The sequence below is a fragment of the Eretmochelys imbricata genome, chromosome 1, assembly GCF_965152235.1.
Source record: "Eretmochelys imbricata isolate rEreImb1 chromosome 1, rEreImb1.hap1, whole genome shotgun sequence".
In the NCBI taxonomy this organism is placed as follows: domain Eukaryota; kingdom Metazoa; phylum Chordata; order Testudines; family Cheloniidae; genus Eretmochelys; species Eretmochelys imbricata.
The window spans coordinates 339,537,485-339,557,236 of NC_135572.1; the positions used below are offsets into that span (position 1 = coordinate 339,537,485).

The 19,752-nt window shown below is 39.0% G+C and overlaps 1 protein-coding gene across 3 annotated transcripts in view; it reads right to left on the reverse strand.

Moving 5' to 3' along the window:
- Nucleotides 1-19,752, reverse strand: part of CACNA2D1 (calcium voltage-gated channel auxiliary subunit alpha2delta 1) — a 668,904-nt gene that overhangs the window by 57,587 nt on the left and 591,565 nt on the right. For all 3 annotated transcript variants that reach the window (XM_077807875.1, XM_077807876.1, XM_077807874.1), the window contains exons 16-19: nt 16,517-16,585; nt 13,644-13,718; nt 12,877-12,951; nt 278-349 (exon numbers count right to left, since the gene is read on the reverse strand). In XM_077807875.1, coding sequence (XP_077664001.1) covers nt 278-349; nt 12,877-12,951; nt 13,644-13,718; nt 16,517-16,585 — 291 coding nt within the window. The remainder of the gene's footprint in view (nt 1-277; nt 350-12,876; nt 12,952-13,643; nt 13,719-16,516; nt 16,586-19,752) is intronic.

Genomic DNA, 19,752 nt, shown 5'->3' on the forward strand with positions numbered 1-19,752 from the left:
AAATGACAGGGTTTTTTTAAATGTGCCAGGTGTATAAGAGAAGAAAATACATAGATTCAAAATAAATTTCAGAAACTGTTCACTAAACCTGCATTTCTCTTCAGACAAAAATCATACTTTGTCAGAGCGATGAAAATCTGAAGTCCTCTGTCATTTAGAAGAACAAGAGGTTAAGGAAATTGGATGAATCTGCACCAGTTATTATATTTCAGCTATTACCCAGAACAGTGAAAAATATATACATCAAAGCAGGCACTACATTACTGGTGCATCTTACCTCAACTTTAATATCGTTTTCTAGCTCAGCATCCAGAAAATCCAGTGTAACAGGCTCCTGAGATTTAGGGTTCTGAAGCAGAAGATATTAAACAAATCAAATAACAAAGATCTCTCACTTGATGTTATGAATAGGTTACTGAAATCATTCAAACCCTCCCTGAGATCAAAAAAGACTGTTTAAATAGGATTACTTACCATTCTATCTTTTAATCAGATATAGCAATGTGGATTGCTAGCAGTGCTAGTTCACTTAAAATGGATTTTAAAAAGAGAGAGGTAATCAGGTGAGTGATAACTGGATTAACTCTAAAAACTAGTGCTTGCCTATGGTCCAGTCACACACAGTGTTAATGGCTGAAGGCTGCTTCCTCTGCTGTTGGTTAGTCACAAATTGTAAGCATGAGAACGGGGTGACCTGTCAGGAAGGAGTCATTCCTTAACTTTCCTACCACCAAAAAGAAAGGGGAGACAGGCAGTGAGAAAATTTTCTGGGCGACTAGTAATATCAACACCTGCACTCTTCTACAGAAGACTAGTGGCAATGGCATGAATCAGTTGTGGGTGGAGATGAAAGGGACAGCAAGTACAAGACAAAGGAATAAGATCCAATGAAAAGAATCTCTTATGGAAACGTGTTCATGGAACATATAGTTGCCTCAAACAAAAAGTCTGATATTATTTGTAATAAATGAAGCTTTGATAAAGCAAGGCAGTTAGGACATGTAAAACTTTAATCACACGATCAGTCCTACTGACTTCAATGTACTTCAGTACCTTGCTGAATCAGGATCTAAACAAGCAAAAAACTAAAACGGAAATTGTTGTGACCTGCAGAAACATGTCTTCCATATCTCATGTTCTGTATACCAGTGTTTTTCAAAGTTTGGGTCGTGACCAGGTACTGGGTCAAAGCACTGGGTCACCTTGCTCGGCGACCCAGCGGCTCTGGTCAGCACCGGCGACTGGGACGTTAAAAGTCACACTGGCAGTGCTGCCTGGCCAATGGGACCTGTGTGTGTGTGTGTGTGTGTGTGTGTGTGTGTGTGTGTGTGAGCTGCTTATGCACTTCCGCCTAGGAGCTGGACCTGCTGCTGGCCGCTGCCAGGGCACAGCAGCATGGTCTGCGGTGCCAGGACAGACGGGAAGCCTGCCTCTGCACCCTGGCTGCGCCGCTGACTGGGAGCTGCTGGAGGTAAGTCCATGCCCCAACTCTGCACCCCAATCCCCTGCCCCGGCCCTGAGCCCCCCCAAAACACAAAGCCCCCTCCTGCACCCCAAACCCCTCATCCCTGGCCCCACCCCAGAGCCTGCACCCCCAACCCAGAGCCGTGACCCCCTCCCACACTCCAACCCCCAGACCCAACCCTGAGCCCCCCCAAACCCAGAGCCCCTCATTCCCAGCCCCACCCTCCAGCCCTCACCCCCGCACACCAACCCTCTGCCCCAGCCCTGAGCCCCCCCACACCCCAAACCCCTCATCCCCAGCTCCGTTGGGTCGCGGGCATCAAGAATTTTCTTCAACTGGGTCCCCAGAAAAAAAGTTTCAAAACCACTGCTGTATTCTACTTCAATAGTGGTGCATAAGTGTCCTTTAAACAGAAGGTCACTGTGTTGTACTGAAACCCTTTGCTTCAGCAGCACTTAGCGAATTTTCCACTGGATTTTTTTTTTTTTTTTTTACACAGAATTGACACAATAAAGGGAATTGCTAAAGGGAGTTGTGAGTGCAGAGTGGATTCTGACAGAAAATCAGTCACGCTGCAGCCAATGTGCTTCACATATGTGATTCACAGATCACAAAGGTGACTTCATTCTAACTGAGGTTCAAGATCTTCTTTTTCCACCTCAGAATCTTGAATGCATTTATCCTCAAGACACCCCTCTGAGGTAGGGAAGTACTATTATCCCCATTCCACAGATGGAAACTGAGGCATAGAGAGATCAAGTAACTTTCCAAAGAGGAAGTCTTTGGAAAAATAGAGAATTAAAACCAGGTTTCTCAAGTCCCAGGCTACTATCCTAGCCACTGGACCATCCTTGATGCACATGTGTGAAGTTAAGTGTGACTATATATGTTTGCTGGATTAAGGCTCTATGTAGGATTGTTACTGTACCAAGTGGTTCAGTGGGCACGGGGGGCATTGGCTGAACAAATCACAAGCCCTTAACAGCTATAATTTTACAACCATCTGTTCCTAACTATCCCTAGTCCTGGAGTAAAAGCTCCCAGCAAAATCCTGGTTACTCAAAAGTTATGTAAGGCACACATGTAGTTTAGGCTTTTAAGTAAAAGGATTATGGGGTATATTTTTTAAACCCTGCGAACATGATACTATGGATTGATTTAGTACAGAAGAGGAACCAGGTCACCAATGTATTTTGTATTTATTCGCTGGAAGAAAATGTGCTTTGTGTAAATGGGACATTACATATAAAATGGGACTTCAAGGCCCAGCTTAGCTCAGTGGTTTGAGCATTGGCCTGCTAAACCCAGAGTTGTGAGTTTAATTCTTGAGGGGGCCATTTAGGGATCTGGGGCAAAAATTGGGGATTGGTCCTGCTTTGAGCAGGGGGTTGGACTAGATGATCTCCTGAGGTCCCTTCCAACCCTGAGATTCGATGACATCATTCCTTGTGATGTAATTAGCTAAGCAAAATTTATTATTGCTTGGTATATGCTAAGCTCTAATTTATTAGGGAGATAAATCAAAGGGACAGAGGCATCTTCTTCCAGGTGCCACAGGATCAACCGTGCTAATTTATTTTTATAATAAGTCTAAAATGTCTTCTTTCAAAGCAGCAAAGAGTCCTGTGGCACCTTATAGACTAACAGACGTATTGGAGCATAAGCTTTTGTGGGTGAATACCTACTTCGTCGGATGCATGGAGTGGAAATTTCCAGAGGCAGGTATAAATATGCGAGCAAGAATCAGGCTAGGGATAACAAGGATAATCAGGGATAACAAGGTTAGTTCAATCAGGGAGGATGAGGCCCTCTTCTAGCAACTGAGGTGTGAACACCAAGGGAGGAGAAACTGCTTTTGAGAATGCTTGGTGAAGATCTTGTAGGTGTTGGACTCTCTCTGAGGGGTTGGAGCAAACGTGGTTGTACCTCAGCGCTTGGCTGTATACAATGGATTGTGTGGTGTGTCCAGGATGGAAGCTGGAGGCGTGAAGGTAGGCATAGTGGTCGATGCGTTTTCGGTATAGGGTGGTGTTAACATGACCGTCACTTATTTGCACTGTGGTGACTAGGAAGTGGACCTGCCATGTAGATTGGTCCACGCTGCGGTTGATAGTGGGGTGGAAGCTATTGAAATCATGGTGGAATTCTTCCAGGGTTTCCTTCCTATGGGTCCAGATGATGAAGACGTTATCAATGTAGCGTAGGTAGAGAAGGAGTGTGATTGGCGAGAGCTGAGGAAGCGTTGTTCCAGGTCAGCCATAAAAATGTTGGCATATTGTGGGGCCATGCGGGTGCCCATAGCGATGCCACTGGTCTGGAGGTCTATATTGTCACCAAATTTGAAATAATTGTGCATGAGGATAAAGTCACAGAGCTCAGCAACCAGCTGTGTTGTGGCATCATCAGGGATACTGTTCCTGACAGCTTGTATTCCATCTGTGTGTGGGATGTTTGTGTAGAGAGCCACTACATCCATGGTGGCTAGGATGGTGTTTTCTGGAAGACCACCAATGCACTGTAGTTTTCTCAGGAAATCAGTGGTGTCACAGAGATAGCTGGGAGTGCTGATGGCATAAGGTCTGAGTAGAGAGTCCACATATCTGGACAGTCCTTCAGTGAGAGTGCCAATGCCCGAGGTGATGGAGCGTCCAGGATTTCCAGGTTTGTGGATCTTGGATAGTAGATAGAATAACCCCGGTCAGGGCTCTAAGGGTATGTTGATTTGTTCCTGTGTTAGTGTAGGGAGTGTCCTGAGTAGATGGTGCAGTTTCTTAGTGTATTCCTCAGTGGGATCTGAGGAAAGTGGCCTGTAGAATACTTTCAAGATAACACTGAACAGCACACTGATACACAGTTACCCTCGCACCAACAGCACAAGAAGAACTCCACATGGACTCCCCCTGAGGGTCGAAATGACAGTCTGGACCTATACATGGGAGGCTTCCACCAATGTGCACAAGCAGAAATTGTGGAAAAACAACATCACTTGTTTCATAAACTAAGTTGTGCAGAATGCAATGCCATCCACAGCCTCAGAAACAACCCTGACATTATAATCAAAGAGACTGATAAAGCAGGTGCTGTTGTCATCATGAACAGGTCTGACTACCAAAAGGAGGCTGCCAGACAATTCTCCAATACCAAATACTACAGGCCACTTTCCTCAGATCCCACTGAGGAATACACTAAGACCGCTATGCCTACCTTCATGCCTCCAGCTTCCATCCCGGATACACCACACAATCCATTGTCTACAGCCAAGCGCTGAGTTACAACCGCATTTGCTCCAACCCCTCAAAGAGAGTCCAACACTTACAAGATTTTCACAAAGCATTCTCAAAATTACGATACCCACACGAGGAAATAAGAAAACAGATCAACAGAGCCAGACGTGTACCCAGAATCCTCCTGCTGCAAGACAAACCCAAGAAAGAAACCAACAGAACTCCACTGGCCATCACATACAGTCCTCAGCTAAAACCTCTCCAACGCATCATCAGTGATCTACAACCCATCCTGGACAACGGTCCCTCACTTTCACAGGCCTTGGGAGGCAGGCCAGTCCTCGCCCACAGACAACCCGCCAACCTGAAGCATATTCTCACCAGCAACTACACACCGCACCATAGTAACTCTAACTCAGGAACCAATTCATGCAACAAACCTCGATGCCAACTCTGCCCACATATCTACACCAGAGTCACCATCACAGGACCTAACCAGATCAGCCACACCATCACCGGTTCATTCACCTGCACGTCCACCAATTTAATATACGCCGTCATGTGCCAGCAATGCCCCTCTGCTGTGTATATTGGCCAAATTGGACAGTCCCTATGTAAAAGGATAAATGGACACAAATCAGATATCAGGAATGGCAATATACAAAATCCTGTAGGAGAACACTTCAACCGCCCTGGACACACAATAGCAGATTTAAAGGTAGCCATCCTGCAGCAAAAAAACTTCAGGACCAGACTTCAAAGAGAAACTGCTGAGCTCCAGTTCATTTGCAAATTTGACACCATCAGCTCAGGATTAAACAAAGACTGTGAATGGCTAGCCAACTGCAAAAGCAGTTTCTCCTCCCTTGGTGTTCACACCTAAACTGCTAGAAGAGGGCCTCATCCTCCCTGATTGAACTAACCTCATTATCCCTAGCCTGATTCTTGCTTACATATTTACACCTGCCTCTGGAAATTTCCACTCCATGCATCCGACGAAGTGGGTATTCACCCACAAAAGCTTATGCTCCAATACGTCTGTTAATTTATAAGGTGCCACAGGACTCTTTGCTGCTTTTTCAGATCCAGACTAACACAGCTAACCCTCTGATACTTTCTTTCGGAGCGATGGTCATATCCTTTTTTTATCCTAACAACCAAAAGTTCTCAAGATGTAGCCCTCACATTTTGGCAGCAGCTAATTTATAGTAGCGGGACAAAAATTAGACTTTCTGCACATTTACATGGCCATTATACAGCATATGAATATTTTACTAAATAGTGCAGGTATGAATCTCCTCCTCCTGATGCCAGTTTCTCTCAATTGATTTCAATGTAGCTAGTCCCAATTTACATTGGTATGAGTGGAGAATCATGTCCTATATGTCTTGTTAGGAAATGTATTCATCTAAATTATTTTGGAGTACTGGGGGCCAATAGCCCAGCTCTCTGTCATACGAGTGCTATAGTTCAATGTAATTCACATGGATATAAAAGATTGTAAGATCAGTCCCTAACATTCTTGAGAAACAAAGGTGCAAGTTATTGGATGGATGGTGTTTTCATTCTTTCAGTAAGTAAAAGTTACTCTCTTGTAAGAGAAGAAGAAGAAATTTTATATTTCAAATGAAAGTATACGTTGGACACTTTTGAACAAAGGACTCTACGCTAAATACAGGCAATTAACCACTAAATGTGTATTTATAATTGCACAGGAATTGCCTGCTCTTATTCATCTAGAACATATACAATTAATCAGCTTTAATGCAGCATCAATAAAATACATATCACAATTCATTACAAGTTTATCTTTTGCTATTCATCAACTTTTTTCCAACAAAATCACACCCAACAACAAATAGCAAAAGGCTAAAATGTAAAAGCAAATAAAAAATATTTCCTTACATGCAATGGATAATGAATAGCACGATCAAACCCAAACAGCATGCATGGAGGCATTGCCATGGCAGAAGTGGCATTGTGAAGTTTGTATCCCATTCCAATACACAAAAGGACAGAGAAGAAAAGAAAATGGTAAAAAATAAAAAAAGCCATCACATCAAATTAACATCAGCTTTTTCTTTCAAATGATAACCTGAGCTAGTCTTAGTTAAGGAGGCCCAGAGGTTAGATGACTGATTTAAAACACAAACAAATAGTGAAATTCATGCAACAAAAATATGCATTAAATGCATCTTGCTGTTTGGTTTAGGGTCTCAAAGTATTTGACTCATTTGTACTTTATCTATCCGAGCATCCTTATGAAGTACATACTATTGTCCACATCGTACAGATGAGGAAACTGAAGTGAGTGAACATAGATCCTGAGACTTGCCAAAGGTCACAAAGGAAATCTGTAGCAGAGACTGAAATAGCAATATTAACTCGTAGTCCAATAGCTTAACTGTGGGGTTTTTTTTTCTGAAGAATGTGTTTTATTTCTCAGGTATTTGGGCTCCATAACTTTTCCCTTCCTCTAGGTTGTCATTTGCTTGGTTATTTTTTTGCGTACGTACGTGCGTGCGTGCGTGTGTGTGTGTGTGTGTGTGTGTGTGTGAAGAAGAAACAAACTTTCCATAAAGTTTGTTCTTCTATTTACCCATTCGGACATGCACACAAACAGACTAAATAAGCACAACTATACTAATATGACCATACAAGAGCACGACTTAACAAAACGAAACAGAAGTACATCACCAGAAGTGAAGCATGCAAACAAGATTAGTGCAAATCTACTTTCAGCCTGGGCAAAGAAGAGCAAGGATATGTTATTTTTGTGGAAGAAAGAAAGAAAGAAAGAAAGAAAGAAAGAAAGAAAGAAAGAAAGAAAGAAAGAAAGAACTGGTGCAGCAACATAAAAGTAAGTTCATTAAACTGTCATCATTGTGTGCTTTGAAAGGATTTTGAGAGCAGACCTATATCTTACATATTCTTAGAATATGGCATCTCTCTTCCTTACTTTGAATTACAAGAGTCTAGATTTTACCCTGTCCCTGAAAAGGTAAAACCTGAAGATGTGGACTGTCAGATTCTTTTATATTTATTAAGCTAATCCATGATCAGGCTAAATTTGGAATCATGGGTAAAATCATGGCCCTAATGAAGTAAATGGGAGTTATGTCACTGACTTGAATGAAGTCAGGATTTCACACTGTTTCAGTGCTAGTTAATTAATCTTTGTCTTCTTTACATAAGATGCTAACTTCATATACTAAATTATGTACACCCTAAGATGGACTCCCATATGCATAGGATATTAACATTATATACTGTATTTAATTTTTTGGATTGCTATTTATATCGTTAAACCATTTTTTTTTATATTTCACTGTTTTCAGTATGTGTTTTGTACACAAGGACTTTTATCATAATTCAAATTGCATGACCTGTCACTTATTTTCTTTCTGTGCTTAGTGAGATGGCTTCTAGCCATAGATGTAGTTATGCTGGTTGAGTGACAGAAAACATATGCACCACTTTTTGACTTCCACATAGAAAGCTACACAAATCACCAAGATGCCATGAGGGTGTTATGATACAGCACACACTGTACGATAACACATGGCAATAATTTCACAAAGAATGATGCAGAATCTTCCCCTGGCTTTCAGGTTTATGAAAACAAATCTAGCATAAGCAGTCTCCTTTTTCAAACTGCAAATTCATTTCCAAGTCAGAAGAATAATGTTTACAGCACAGCTCTAATTAGCAGCTATTAGTAATGCATCATAATTTAAAGGAACATATTCAGGTACCATCGTCAATAATCGTTTAACAAAGAAGGATGCAAACCCCATGCTTTGGAAGCTGTTTGTCAAAGTAAACAGTTCCCTAGTTAGGTCCCTCCTAATAAGCAGAGCAGAAGCTTTCTAAATCTAATCTCCAGCTCTATGCATTTTAATACACTAATGATCACCTCCGTCCACAGTTACCTGGGCATTGGGTCTCCTTTTTCTCACATTAACTTTTGGTATGCCCACACCAATATGCTGAAGTAACAGAAAAGCAGTAATTTATACCTTCATGCCATTAACACACAGTTAATTATTTATGGTCTATACTCTACCCTCAAGATCTACTCTTCTCCAGTGTGCATTTTCCTGGAATCACAAGACTAAGCTCATTTTGACAAAGTAGTTTCAGAGTTCTGAGTTCTCTGTTAGCGTCACATGTCTCAAGCTGGGCAAACAAACAACAAACAGTGGTAAAGCAGGTGAATTAAATTAATTGAGAGCTTTACATCTACATAACCAGCACATTCTACCAGAGTTTTAATAGATCACAGAAAAGCACATTCCTTCTCACTCATCACAACATTTGCTCCTAAAAAAAACCACCTACCCTTTTGTTTTTCTTTTAAAAAGAAAACCAACATATATATAGTATGAAGTGCATGAAGTACATAGGACCTTATTCAAAGTCTACTGAAGTCAATGGGAGTCTTATTCATAGAAAGGCTAGGATCAGGACCTTAATGAACAGTGGGGTAAAGTACGTTGATATCAACAGTAGAGCCAGGGGTTCATCCATTTTCTATTTCAGAATTTGTATCCTATTAAGACTGAACATGTTGAGAGAAGTTTATTCCAGTGTAACTCCACTGACTTCCCTGATTAGATCTATCCATTGGGATAACTGATTCTGGCTCATGACAATTAATATATATATATAAAATTGACATTGAAGTGTAAATTAATATTTATAAATTGATCATCCCTCATTTAAAAGTTCATGTAAATGAGATTAGAATTGAACTCGTATTTTGTTAAAAATATGATTTTGTCGATTGTGTAACATAAATGATGGTGTTTTCTCAAGAACATCAGAATAAAAACCTTACAAGTTCCTAGTAAATGGTGGGGTTGTTGATTTGTGAGTTGTTACTGTAAGGCAATATTACAAAATGTTAATTATGTTGAACCAGTTTTGATTTCAGTTTACAGATTGTAGGAAGGAAAGCAAAAGGCATTCAGAAGAAGGAACTAATGACACTCCAGCACACCCTCACCTCTTCAAAAGTAAATGAGTAGGTATGTTTTGGTATACATCTATTGAACAATTTCTGGCAAAGAGGGTTAAGACGTTGTTCGTTAGTATATTAAGTGCAATCAGAAAATTCAACTAAAAATTAATATAGTGTGTTAAGAGAAGATCAGGAGTTTTATAGCTGTCTTTGTAGTGTACCTTAGTGTGAGACGGCAGTTCTTGTATCAGTCTGAATTGCATGCACCACCCCAAACAAACTGGCAGTAATAAAGTCTAGTCTGTATAACTGTTAATAATAATAATAATATGTAAATGAAAGCATGCTTAATACTCAGTTCTTACATTCTGCAGAGGACATAAAAACACAATATATCATTTATGAAATAATACATTTTTAAGAACATTCTGAAACAGCCATTGGAGAAGTACTCGGGGGACATCTCTACTCATCTTCACTGGACTTCAGAACCCCCTTTAATTAAAAAAAAACCCATACTACTACTACTATGTGGTACTGAAGTACATTTTGAAAATAAATCCACATGTGAAAATAAATGAGGGTTTCCAAGAAAACCAATCTTAAAGTCATGAGATTAAGTGAGTTTTGGTGAATATGATATTATTTAAAAAGGCAGTACAAGAAATTACTCTTAAAGTGGTGGAATGGTAATAAAAATCTTGGTTATATAATACATCATGGTTCTTTGCTTTTTATACTTTTTAATTCCCTTCTTAAGAACAGTTTCTGTCACCCTATCGTTTCATCAGGATGCATTCATACATTTATGAGCCTAAACTCATAGGGAAAACCTGGAAGCCTGCATCCTAGCAAACACATGGTCTAATCCTGCTGGGTGCTGGCAGACATCAATGGAATATGAAATGAGTACTCAGTACCAAGCAAGACTGGCCCCCAAATCACAGTAATGCATCATTTTGTTTGACTCTTTAAAAAGGGGCTCATATCAGTTGCATAAAAGGCGAGGAACAACAATAGACACTTGCCCCAACCATTTTGTTCTTAGGAGACCTCTAATAACCTTTAATGAAAACAAAATCACCCAGTAATGGAGCAATTAATATAAGTCATCAGTGTAATTACTATTTCTCTGACAACTATTCAACACGTTAATTCATCAAGTGAAAGCTGACTAAGGGAGTCCTTTATACTTCATCAAAAGCCTAATGCACTTATCCATTAAACTGAAGTGCATGCAATTTATTAAACCAATAATCCAACTTTTCCTTTTCTTTCCTCTTTAAAGAAGAACTTTTACACTATTTCCAGTTTGAAAATGAAGAAAACATAGACAAAAAAGCAATAGTTTTATAAATCTATTTTATTTTATCAGACAATATTTCTATATCTTCCCCTTGCTATCATTAGAGATTATTATGTTTAAATTATGATCTTTCCTTCCAAGATCAATTTCCCTTTCTGTTAGACTTCATAAGTACTTCAAAATTTTGTGTTTATTACATCACATGGAAATTTCTCAGATGACAAATTTAGAGTGATGACTATACTGCAGGATAAAATGAACCACTAAAAACCACAGATAAAGTCACCACCCATCCTTGGTCCTTCTTCCCCCGTCCCCGGGCTAAGTAAAATAGCTGGAAAAGTTTAAAGGGGCTCTAAAAGCCATGGCTCTATCTGCAGCAGGATTCCACTGGTGCAGGAACTGAGGAAGACAGCTATAAGGAGGACTTCCAAGGATGACCTTGCAAGCCCTGCCATAGATGATGTCACAGGGGAGAAGTATATGGAGGGAAAGACTGCAGAGATTACAGGCAGTCCTGTAGCCTGTGGGCAGCTGGGGATGGTTCCCCAGGGCTAAGTTATGCAGGGAGCTGAGGAGCAGTACAGGATGAGAAGGCTGTAAAGGTGGCATAGAATCACTTTAGCCCCCACTTCCTGCTGCACGGAGAGTTCTGCATTAGCAGAATCATAAGCAGTGCTAATAATGTTAATAGCAACTTTTAATATTAATAGCTGAAAAATCTAAAATCTAATATGCTTTTCACTATTTATCTTGGTTGATTTTACCCCCTTTCCTTTCACACATTTCTCTGGACTGGTCATTTTTACATTTATTTCTTTAGTTTCTATTTAATTTGACTTGCAATTTCTTGCGCACTAGTACAATGCTGCAGTATTTGTGTTGCAGACACCCTGGGAGGAATGTTTATTGAAAAATGTTTCTAGTGAAAATAATACAAAACCCATTGAAATATTTCTATTGGATTAGGCCACCTGACCGTGTCTCTTAAAACAGATGAGAAGATGGACTAAGATGGGGCAAAACCATGTTGAAACACAAATTAAAGCTCTGATCCAACAAATAATTATACACTATATAATTTTACTAATGTGAAAAGTCTGATTAAGTCTATGATGCTACTTACATGAGTAAACCTTTGTAGTACGTAAATATTTGCAAGATTGGGGTCATAATTAGCAGAGATGAGCACAAACCAAAACCTTTGATTTGAACATCTCCAAACTTTGAGAAAGTTTCATCGGGATTAGAGTTAGATCTAAATCTAAACTCCACATAGCTGACTATCTCTCTATAGTGGGCCAAAACAAACCCTAGCAGTCAATAACCTTTGGACAAATTCTCAACCAGATCTCAACTCTAGTAATTAGGAAATGTGCAAGGAAAATATGAAAAAGCAAGCATAATGGTATTGCTATTTGTCTTTGATTTGCATGTTTGAAAGTTTTCCTCAGTACGAAAGTTCTTCTTTAAACTAAATCTACGGCAGCTAGGAAGAATAAATAAAATAAAATAAATATTTTCAAAAATAAACTCTTAAGGGTTCTTCTATTCCTGAGGTCACCTTGTAACAATCTTTCCCCGCCCCCCAAAAGAAGATACACTTCAGAATCAGTTTTAGTTGCTGTTATAACAAGCAATTCATTATTATTAAAATTATTATATTATTAATGTAACAAATGATATGCTTGACAATAATGATGTAAGAGTGGAATGTTTGATTTTCATTTTTCATCAAGGTCCAAATCCCAATAAGATCAGTGGGTGTCTATTGACTAAAGTGGGTTTTGGATCAACCCCCAAATCGGGATATTTACCGTTGCTGTATAGCACCTTAATCAGCACTTACAGTGCGCTTCTCTTATGTCTGATAAGAATCCCAGAGCTACAGTGATATAAAATAGAAGATTTTTCATACCTTTGGTTGAAGATCTGGATGAAGTAACACATAACCATTAGGGTCAATTGCAAAATAGTAACCATTTGGGCACAGCTGAAAAAAAAAAGAAACGATATGCACTGTTATTAGACTTAGTCTAATGAAAAAGATTTCGTTATGGCCTTCTAATAATATTCAGAATGTGGAAAATACATAGCTTAAGGCAAAGCTAAAGTATCTGGGGGGGGGGGGGAGTGTGCTAACCAGATATCAGCCTCGCCTACCATATAAGAAAGTTTTAAAAAAATCTTGTATTTATATGGGGTTTGTTTTCAACTATGACAAAAATGTTATAGAAATTAACTCTAAAATATCTCGCCCTACACACTGGATATAAATTATACCTGCAACATACAAACTGAAGAAAAGGTCACTAACTTCATAATGAAGGTACACTGTGTACAGTGTAATGAAAAGACTACATAGGTCAAACATCTGGATGACAACACTCTCTGTGGTCTCCCCAGGGGATCTAAGGTCAGCTACTTTCAATGCTGGTAGAAGACAGGCGTATTGTGCTAGTAAGCTGCATCCTGATGACCATTTTGTGGAGCAGCACTGATACTAGCTACAGAGGAAGCAATCACCCTCTAAAGCGGTCAGAGGAAAAGAAAGCATAGGTTATAGGAGGTTGTGGTGATCTTCTGACTCCCATCTAGCACATGGTTAGATGGTCTGTGAAAGTGTGTAAAAAGAATTCATACATAAAGGGAAATAGCTAATACCAACAGAAGAGGGCAACTTACTGTAAACCGTGGTGTCAGTTTTTTTATGTCCTCCAAAGAGACATCAACTCCCATAACTCCAAGAATCAGCTGGTTCTGGGGTAAGATTATAAAAAGTTAGTGGCAGTTTTAACATGTTGACAATACACATGCAAACATGTAGCAGCTGAATCTTAATTTTGCTTTCATCTTTTTTTTTTTGGTGATAGGTACTAGTTAAAACTTATTTTGGGTGATACATGCCTACAGAGAGAGAGAGAGTCAGCTGGTCTTTTAATGCAGAGCAGCGTAGTTATGTGAAGGTGCAGATCAACTACTGCACCCATATGAGCTTGATTAACTGACAGGAAGAAGAGAGCAGCTGCATGTATTTTAAGGACCTTATGCTACACTAGCCAATAAATGGAATAATATTAACACCAGCCTCAGAGTAAAATATTTCAGAAGGCTAATAAAAAGGGGATGTGGAGCTTGAAGTGAAAACAATATAAAAAAATGTACTTTCATGGATAAATGGGTAACAATTTCAAGAAGCAACAGAATAGCAGTATAAAAGGTATGATATATCTCCATTAAAGTCATTAACATAAATATGGCCCACAAAATTATGATGACTTAAATGACATAGTAACAACATATAAAGTCTTTATGAACTTTCCCTCATGTTTTGAAAATTTACAATTTATACTATTTATTAAATCTTATTTCAAGTTTCCCTTCTTTTTTAAGGAGGGTACAAGTAGAACATGCTCTTTGGTGTGTATATCATGTCTTCCTATGTGTCTATACAGGATACAGCATAATGGGGTCCCAGTCCTGATGAGGGCTTCTAGGTATTTCAGCCGAGATTTTGAAATCCTGCTTGTGATTTTGGGTACCCTGAAATCCCCTAAAGAGATCTGATTTTCAAAAAACTCCAGGCACAAACTACTAGGAGTCTCAGGCTGGACACTCAAAAATTGAATCATGCAAAATCAGTACATACTTTTGACTATAAGGTAACGATCAGTCAAACAACACAAAAGCCACTGTATTTAGCATGACAGGTTTCAGAGTAGCAGCCGTGTTAGTCTGTATCCGTAGAAAGAAAAGGAGTACTTGTGGCACCTTAGAGACTAACAAATTTATCAGAGAATAAGCTTTCGTGAGCTACATCCGATGAAGTGAGCTGTAGCTCACAAAAGCTTATGCTCTAATAAATTTGTTAGTCTCTAAGGTGCCACAAGTACTCCTTTTGTATTTAGCATAGTAACATCAAAGCCTGAATATGCTGTGTACCATACAGCGAACACAAGAACTTCCCGTGCAGTTCTCCTCTCTGGAAAAAGGAGTCATGCATCTCCATAATATAATTTCCTCCCATTCCAATTCCCATGGAGGGCACTCCAGGGGTTTGGAGTACATGTTGAGGGAGGCGGCAGAGACTGGGTACCTTTACCTTTAGAATGCACATTGTCCTCAAAAACCCTAAGGAGAATACCTAGGAAATGTAATAGAGTTTTACTTTCCCCAAAGAGCCCCACTGAGTTCAGGAACCTTTACTGAGTGAGTAGCACCTTACTTTACAAGCAGACCCAGTGAATTCAATGGAATCAGTGTGAGGTACGGCACTATTCCATGACTAAGAGTATAAGAACTTGATCCTGAATAGGAAAGGTTAAAGAGTTTATGATAAACTAGTTTGAGAAACATTATGGATCTAATACTTAATTTTTTTTCTGGGCCTATGTGGTCTCTGATAAATTTAAATCAAAAAGACTATTTTGGCTAAAATAAGCTTTTGCATACTTCAATCCACGAATGCATAAATGTAAACTGAAAACATGTCTGTTTTCTCATTTCTAACTCTGAATAAAATGTACATGATGACAGTTTAAGTGGCCCAGATTAACACTGAGGCTATGTCAAATATATATAATTTTTACATTCAACTTCAAAATACACTCTAGGTCTGATTCAGAAAAAAACAAAGCAGAGTCATGATATAGCAAAAAATATACATGGTTTCAACACTATACAGGGCCAAAGAATAGAATTATACCTATCTAATAATTAGATTTCATTCACTCTATCTATAAAATGCGTGTAAATTAAAATCTAATCTCTCTTTCTGTATGTTAATGTTTAAATTAGTCTCCTACAGTTCTGCTACACACTTCACAAAAATACACATAAAACAGGTCTAAGCCCTGAGGAGTTCATAGTCTACATAACAGCAGGTGAAGATACTCAAAGGTGAAAGACGAATATATATATCTGTATACAGACAAGTTTGGATGCTTCATTTTGCAGTTTAAATAGGGTTGTTTTGTTCTGTATATAATTTATTACACACAACCTGATGTGTCATCTCTGAGAAAAGCAGGAAGCGCTCTGTAAAGATAGAATCATTTTTATTATCTAATGGAAGGGAAAAAACAGATAGTCCTCTTCCATTCTAGAAAACCCACCCAATTTTGCTGGCAATGCCCTAGAAAACTGGCTGTTCATCTGAAGTCCAAGCATCATTATAAGTATTGCCTATTATCGTGAAATTTCATAGCTTCGATGGGTTTTATAAATGTCTCTAGGCTTCTCTCTTGGAAAGACCTATGAATTATTATCACCTATTTCCCATGTAACTATTCATCCCCAAATGCATTCTCATTACCACCAGGTCACGCAGATAGATCAAGTAATATCGTATGTTGAAACTCAGAACAAGCAATGTGATTTGCATTTCCTTGTTCCCAGGTGGTTATCAGATAACTCGATATGACCATTTGTTTCTGGTTGTACAAAACAGTTATACTGTAGATAGTTCTTTATAGAAATATCTATTTCCATAAGGATTGCTACATCAAGTTTTATTAACGTAACTGAAACGTACTTTTCAGCTTTAAGTAATAGCTTACCTTGTTCCCTTGTTGGTCTTCTGTTAGATTAAAGACAGGCAGAGTCCCGGTAATGACAAGGCCCAGTTCCTAGAAAACAATCATAAGGGAAGAAAAAAAATCTGTAATTAATAACAAAAATTAAACAAAAATAAATTAAGACAAAATCAGTGAGTACCTTTTTTAAACCGATGTTATAAATCTGGGCTTTCATTTTGCTAAAAAAATCCTGGAAAGCTATTAACTGAATAATTAATTCCAACGGTATTAAAGATCAATTGTATTTAATACATTGTGGAATACTTCTTTGAATGAACAATTTGAGAATACTTTTCCAGCTTCTTTTGCAGGGTAAAAAAATGTGTAAATATATTTACTGGTGTGTGTATATGAAGGCTCCCCCCCAGGTGATAACTCAATGTTTAAGAAGAGTGGTGTTCTACAGTTAGAATATAATATCTCAACTCAAGAGAACTGTAGGCTGATGAGACTTAATTGACACCTATACATTAGTTCTCTCTCACACATTCTCTAATTAGCAGTAGTTATGAAAAAAAAATCCAACTTCTTAAATCAAGGGGGTAGGAAAAAGGAAAGTAACAATTAAGTCAAATCAATACAGAAACATCAAACAGCAGGTTAAGTTACTTATGGCATCTCCTTTGTTTCCTAATGTCATTCCCAAAAGCAATACTTTTAAAAAGTGAGTATGTCTGGAATGATGTACACTAATCGCATTGTGAAAAAGCTGTCACATATAACCTTCTGGAAGGTGATAGTGCCAAGAATTTAGCCAGAGCACTTGTTACGTGAACATATTTTGGTTGTATCATCCAGGCATGAGCAGACTGTGGGTATATCTGGATGGCCTGAATCTAATCACTGTAATGCAGGCAGATGACTGATACTAGAGAACTATCTTGGAGAAAAGTCTTATGATTTACATAAAGTGCAGAGAACCATTAACAGTCAAAATGCATGGTAATGAGACACACTAACTTCTATGAAGAGTTTATTATGTAAAAGCCAGTTTTCTAGGGCATAGAGAAGACAAACTATGACAAGATAAGACACAGAATAAGGGTTCAGAAGGGTATGGAGAGATTATCGGCGGGACAGGAAGGTAAGAGCGATCCCTGGAAGAAATGTGTTTTAAAGAGGCATTTCAAGGAGGTGGGAGTGGATATTTAGTGAAGCAGAAGATGGAGCAAAGCAGAGTAGTAAAAAATTAAGGGAGCAGAGGGGTAGGCACTGAGCAAAAGGAGGAAATGAGAGCTGAGATCAAGGTGGGTACCAGAATATGTAGTGTAACAAGGCTCAGGATAAGGAGCCTGAATAGGATGAGTGATGTGATAATGCTGTGTAGAGATTCAAGAACGAGAGATGATTTGGTCTGAGAGAAGTAACAGAAAATTATACCTTAAACTGTTCCCCAGCTGCGTTCAGCCAAAACTGCTCCTCCTCAGATGTGCTCACTCAAAACCCTTTATCAGTTGTCCTTCCCCCAGGTGCTCACCCTGATCCATTCTTTACCTGAGATTACTTTTGGACAGACTGGTGGGGATGGATAATGAGATGAGGGGATCAGAAAACATAATAATGGTCAAAGGGATAAATTACAAGTATTGTAGTAGTCTGGATACCTTGGCACTGTGAGACAGAGCTAAGCCATATTAAAAAAGGAGAAGTGACAGTGACAGTCTTAGCAGGAGGCTAGATATGGGGAAAGCAGGAACTGAAATCACACTGCAGGAGTGAACCCAGGTGAAGGGAAAGACAGTGGAACTGTCATGGAATATAGAGAAGGAAGGTGGTGGAGAAGGATCTGGTGGAAAGATAAGGGGTTCTATTTGGAGAGGCTCCATTTACACGTACACAAAACCAAGCAGAAGGAGAAAAGTCAGGGATTAGAGAGGTTGATTTGGGAATTACCTATATAAAGAAGGTGCAGTCCACCTTCAGAGTGGATGAATTCATAAACAGACAGCGAATATAAACTCTAGAGGGAGGAGAGGACGGAACTCAAAACAGCCCTTTGATGGATGCCAAATGATGGATGTTAAATGATAGGGGTAAGAGGAGACAGAGGGCCACTGCCAGAAGCCATATTATGATAAACATATATAACAAGTGCCTTATTATTAGAGATGGGCCTGAACTAGACCCCTAAATGTGAACATCCCTAAGCACTGGTAGTGGGGTTTCAAAATCTGATCCTGAACCGAGAACTAGCTTTCATGAATGGAAACCCTCTGCAATGGGCTGAACGAAGACCCTCCAATTGAACAGGCTCAAACTATTAGAAGGTTTGAAATCTGGATCCCTGTCCTCAACCCAGCACATCCATACTTTATTAAACTTTGTGGGGATTTTCAGCGAGGCGTTAAGGGCATTCCCTAACACATAGTTTTCTGCCATGTTAGATCATGATTCCTACAGAGGGCAGCTTGTTTACTTACCAGATCAGCGGGTCAGGGGTTACCAGTGTGGTTAGATGTTCAGCACTTTATTTTCTAAGCACTGAGCCGCAGACACTAGCCTTGATCTGAATTTTGCAACTTGGGTCCATCTTTACTTAAGTATATTTATACAGAGAATGTTTGGCTTGTTTACATATATACACAAAGACATTAAGTAAAGGCTCAGAATGAAAGCTTTTTGTAACCCACTGATCACATAAACCAATGTAATGGTTATTTGCAGCTATCCCTGTTCTTTTTGTTTAATTAACCAGATCTCCTCCGACACCCATGTTACAAATTTAGCTTTGACTTTAGAACAGGATATGTACAGAACATATGAACTTTCCTCATAACATCCTTTATATTTCCAGTAAGTACCTCGACAGCAACCAAGAGAATGTGGTGAATGAACTTCTGGCTATTAAAACTGCAATGACACAAAATTGTTTCCTCTATGTCACACACTGTTCCATGATGGACTGATAAAAAAAATAGATTTTTAAGGAAATGCGGGCAGGAAGAAGTGGATTTTGACATGACTTTAGATGACCATGTGAACTTGAATAAATATGTGATTTCAGCTGATCATTTTACAGTAATTTCTGCATGATTAGAAGTATGTACAGCAAGTTTATCTACTTCAGCTGTCCTGACTGCTGCTAATAATACTTAGTTTTTCATAGTTTCCTGCATATGTTTGTTTTAAAAGACCCAAATGATAAACTAGCAGCGTGGAAAGTGCTGGATTATGCCCTTTTGGTTGTTTCCTCCATCACATACAATAGTCAGCTAAAC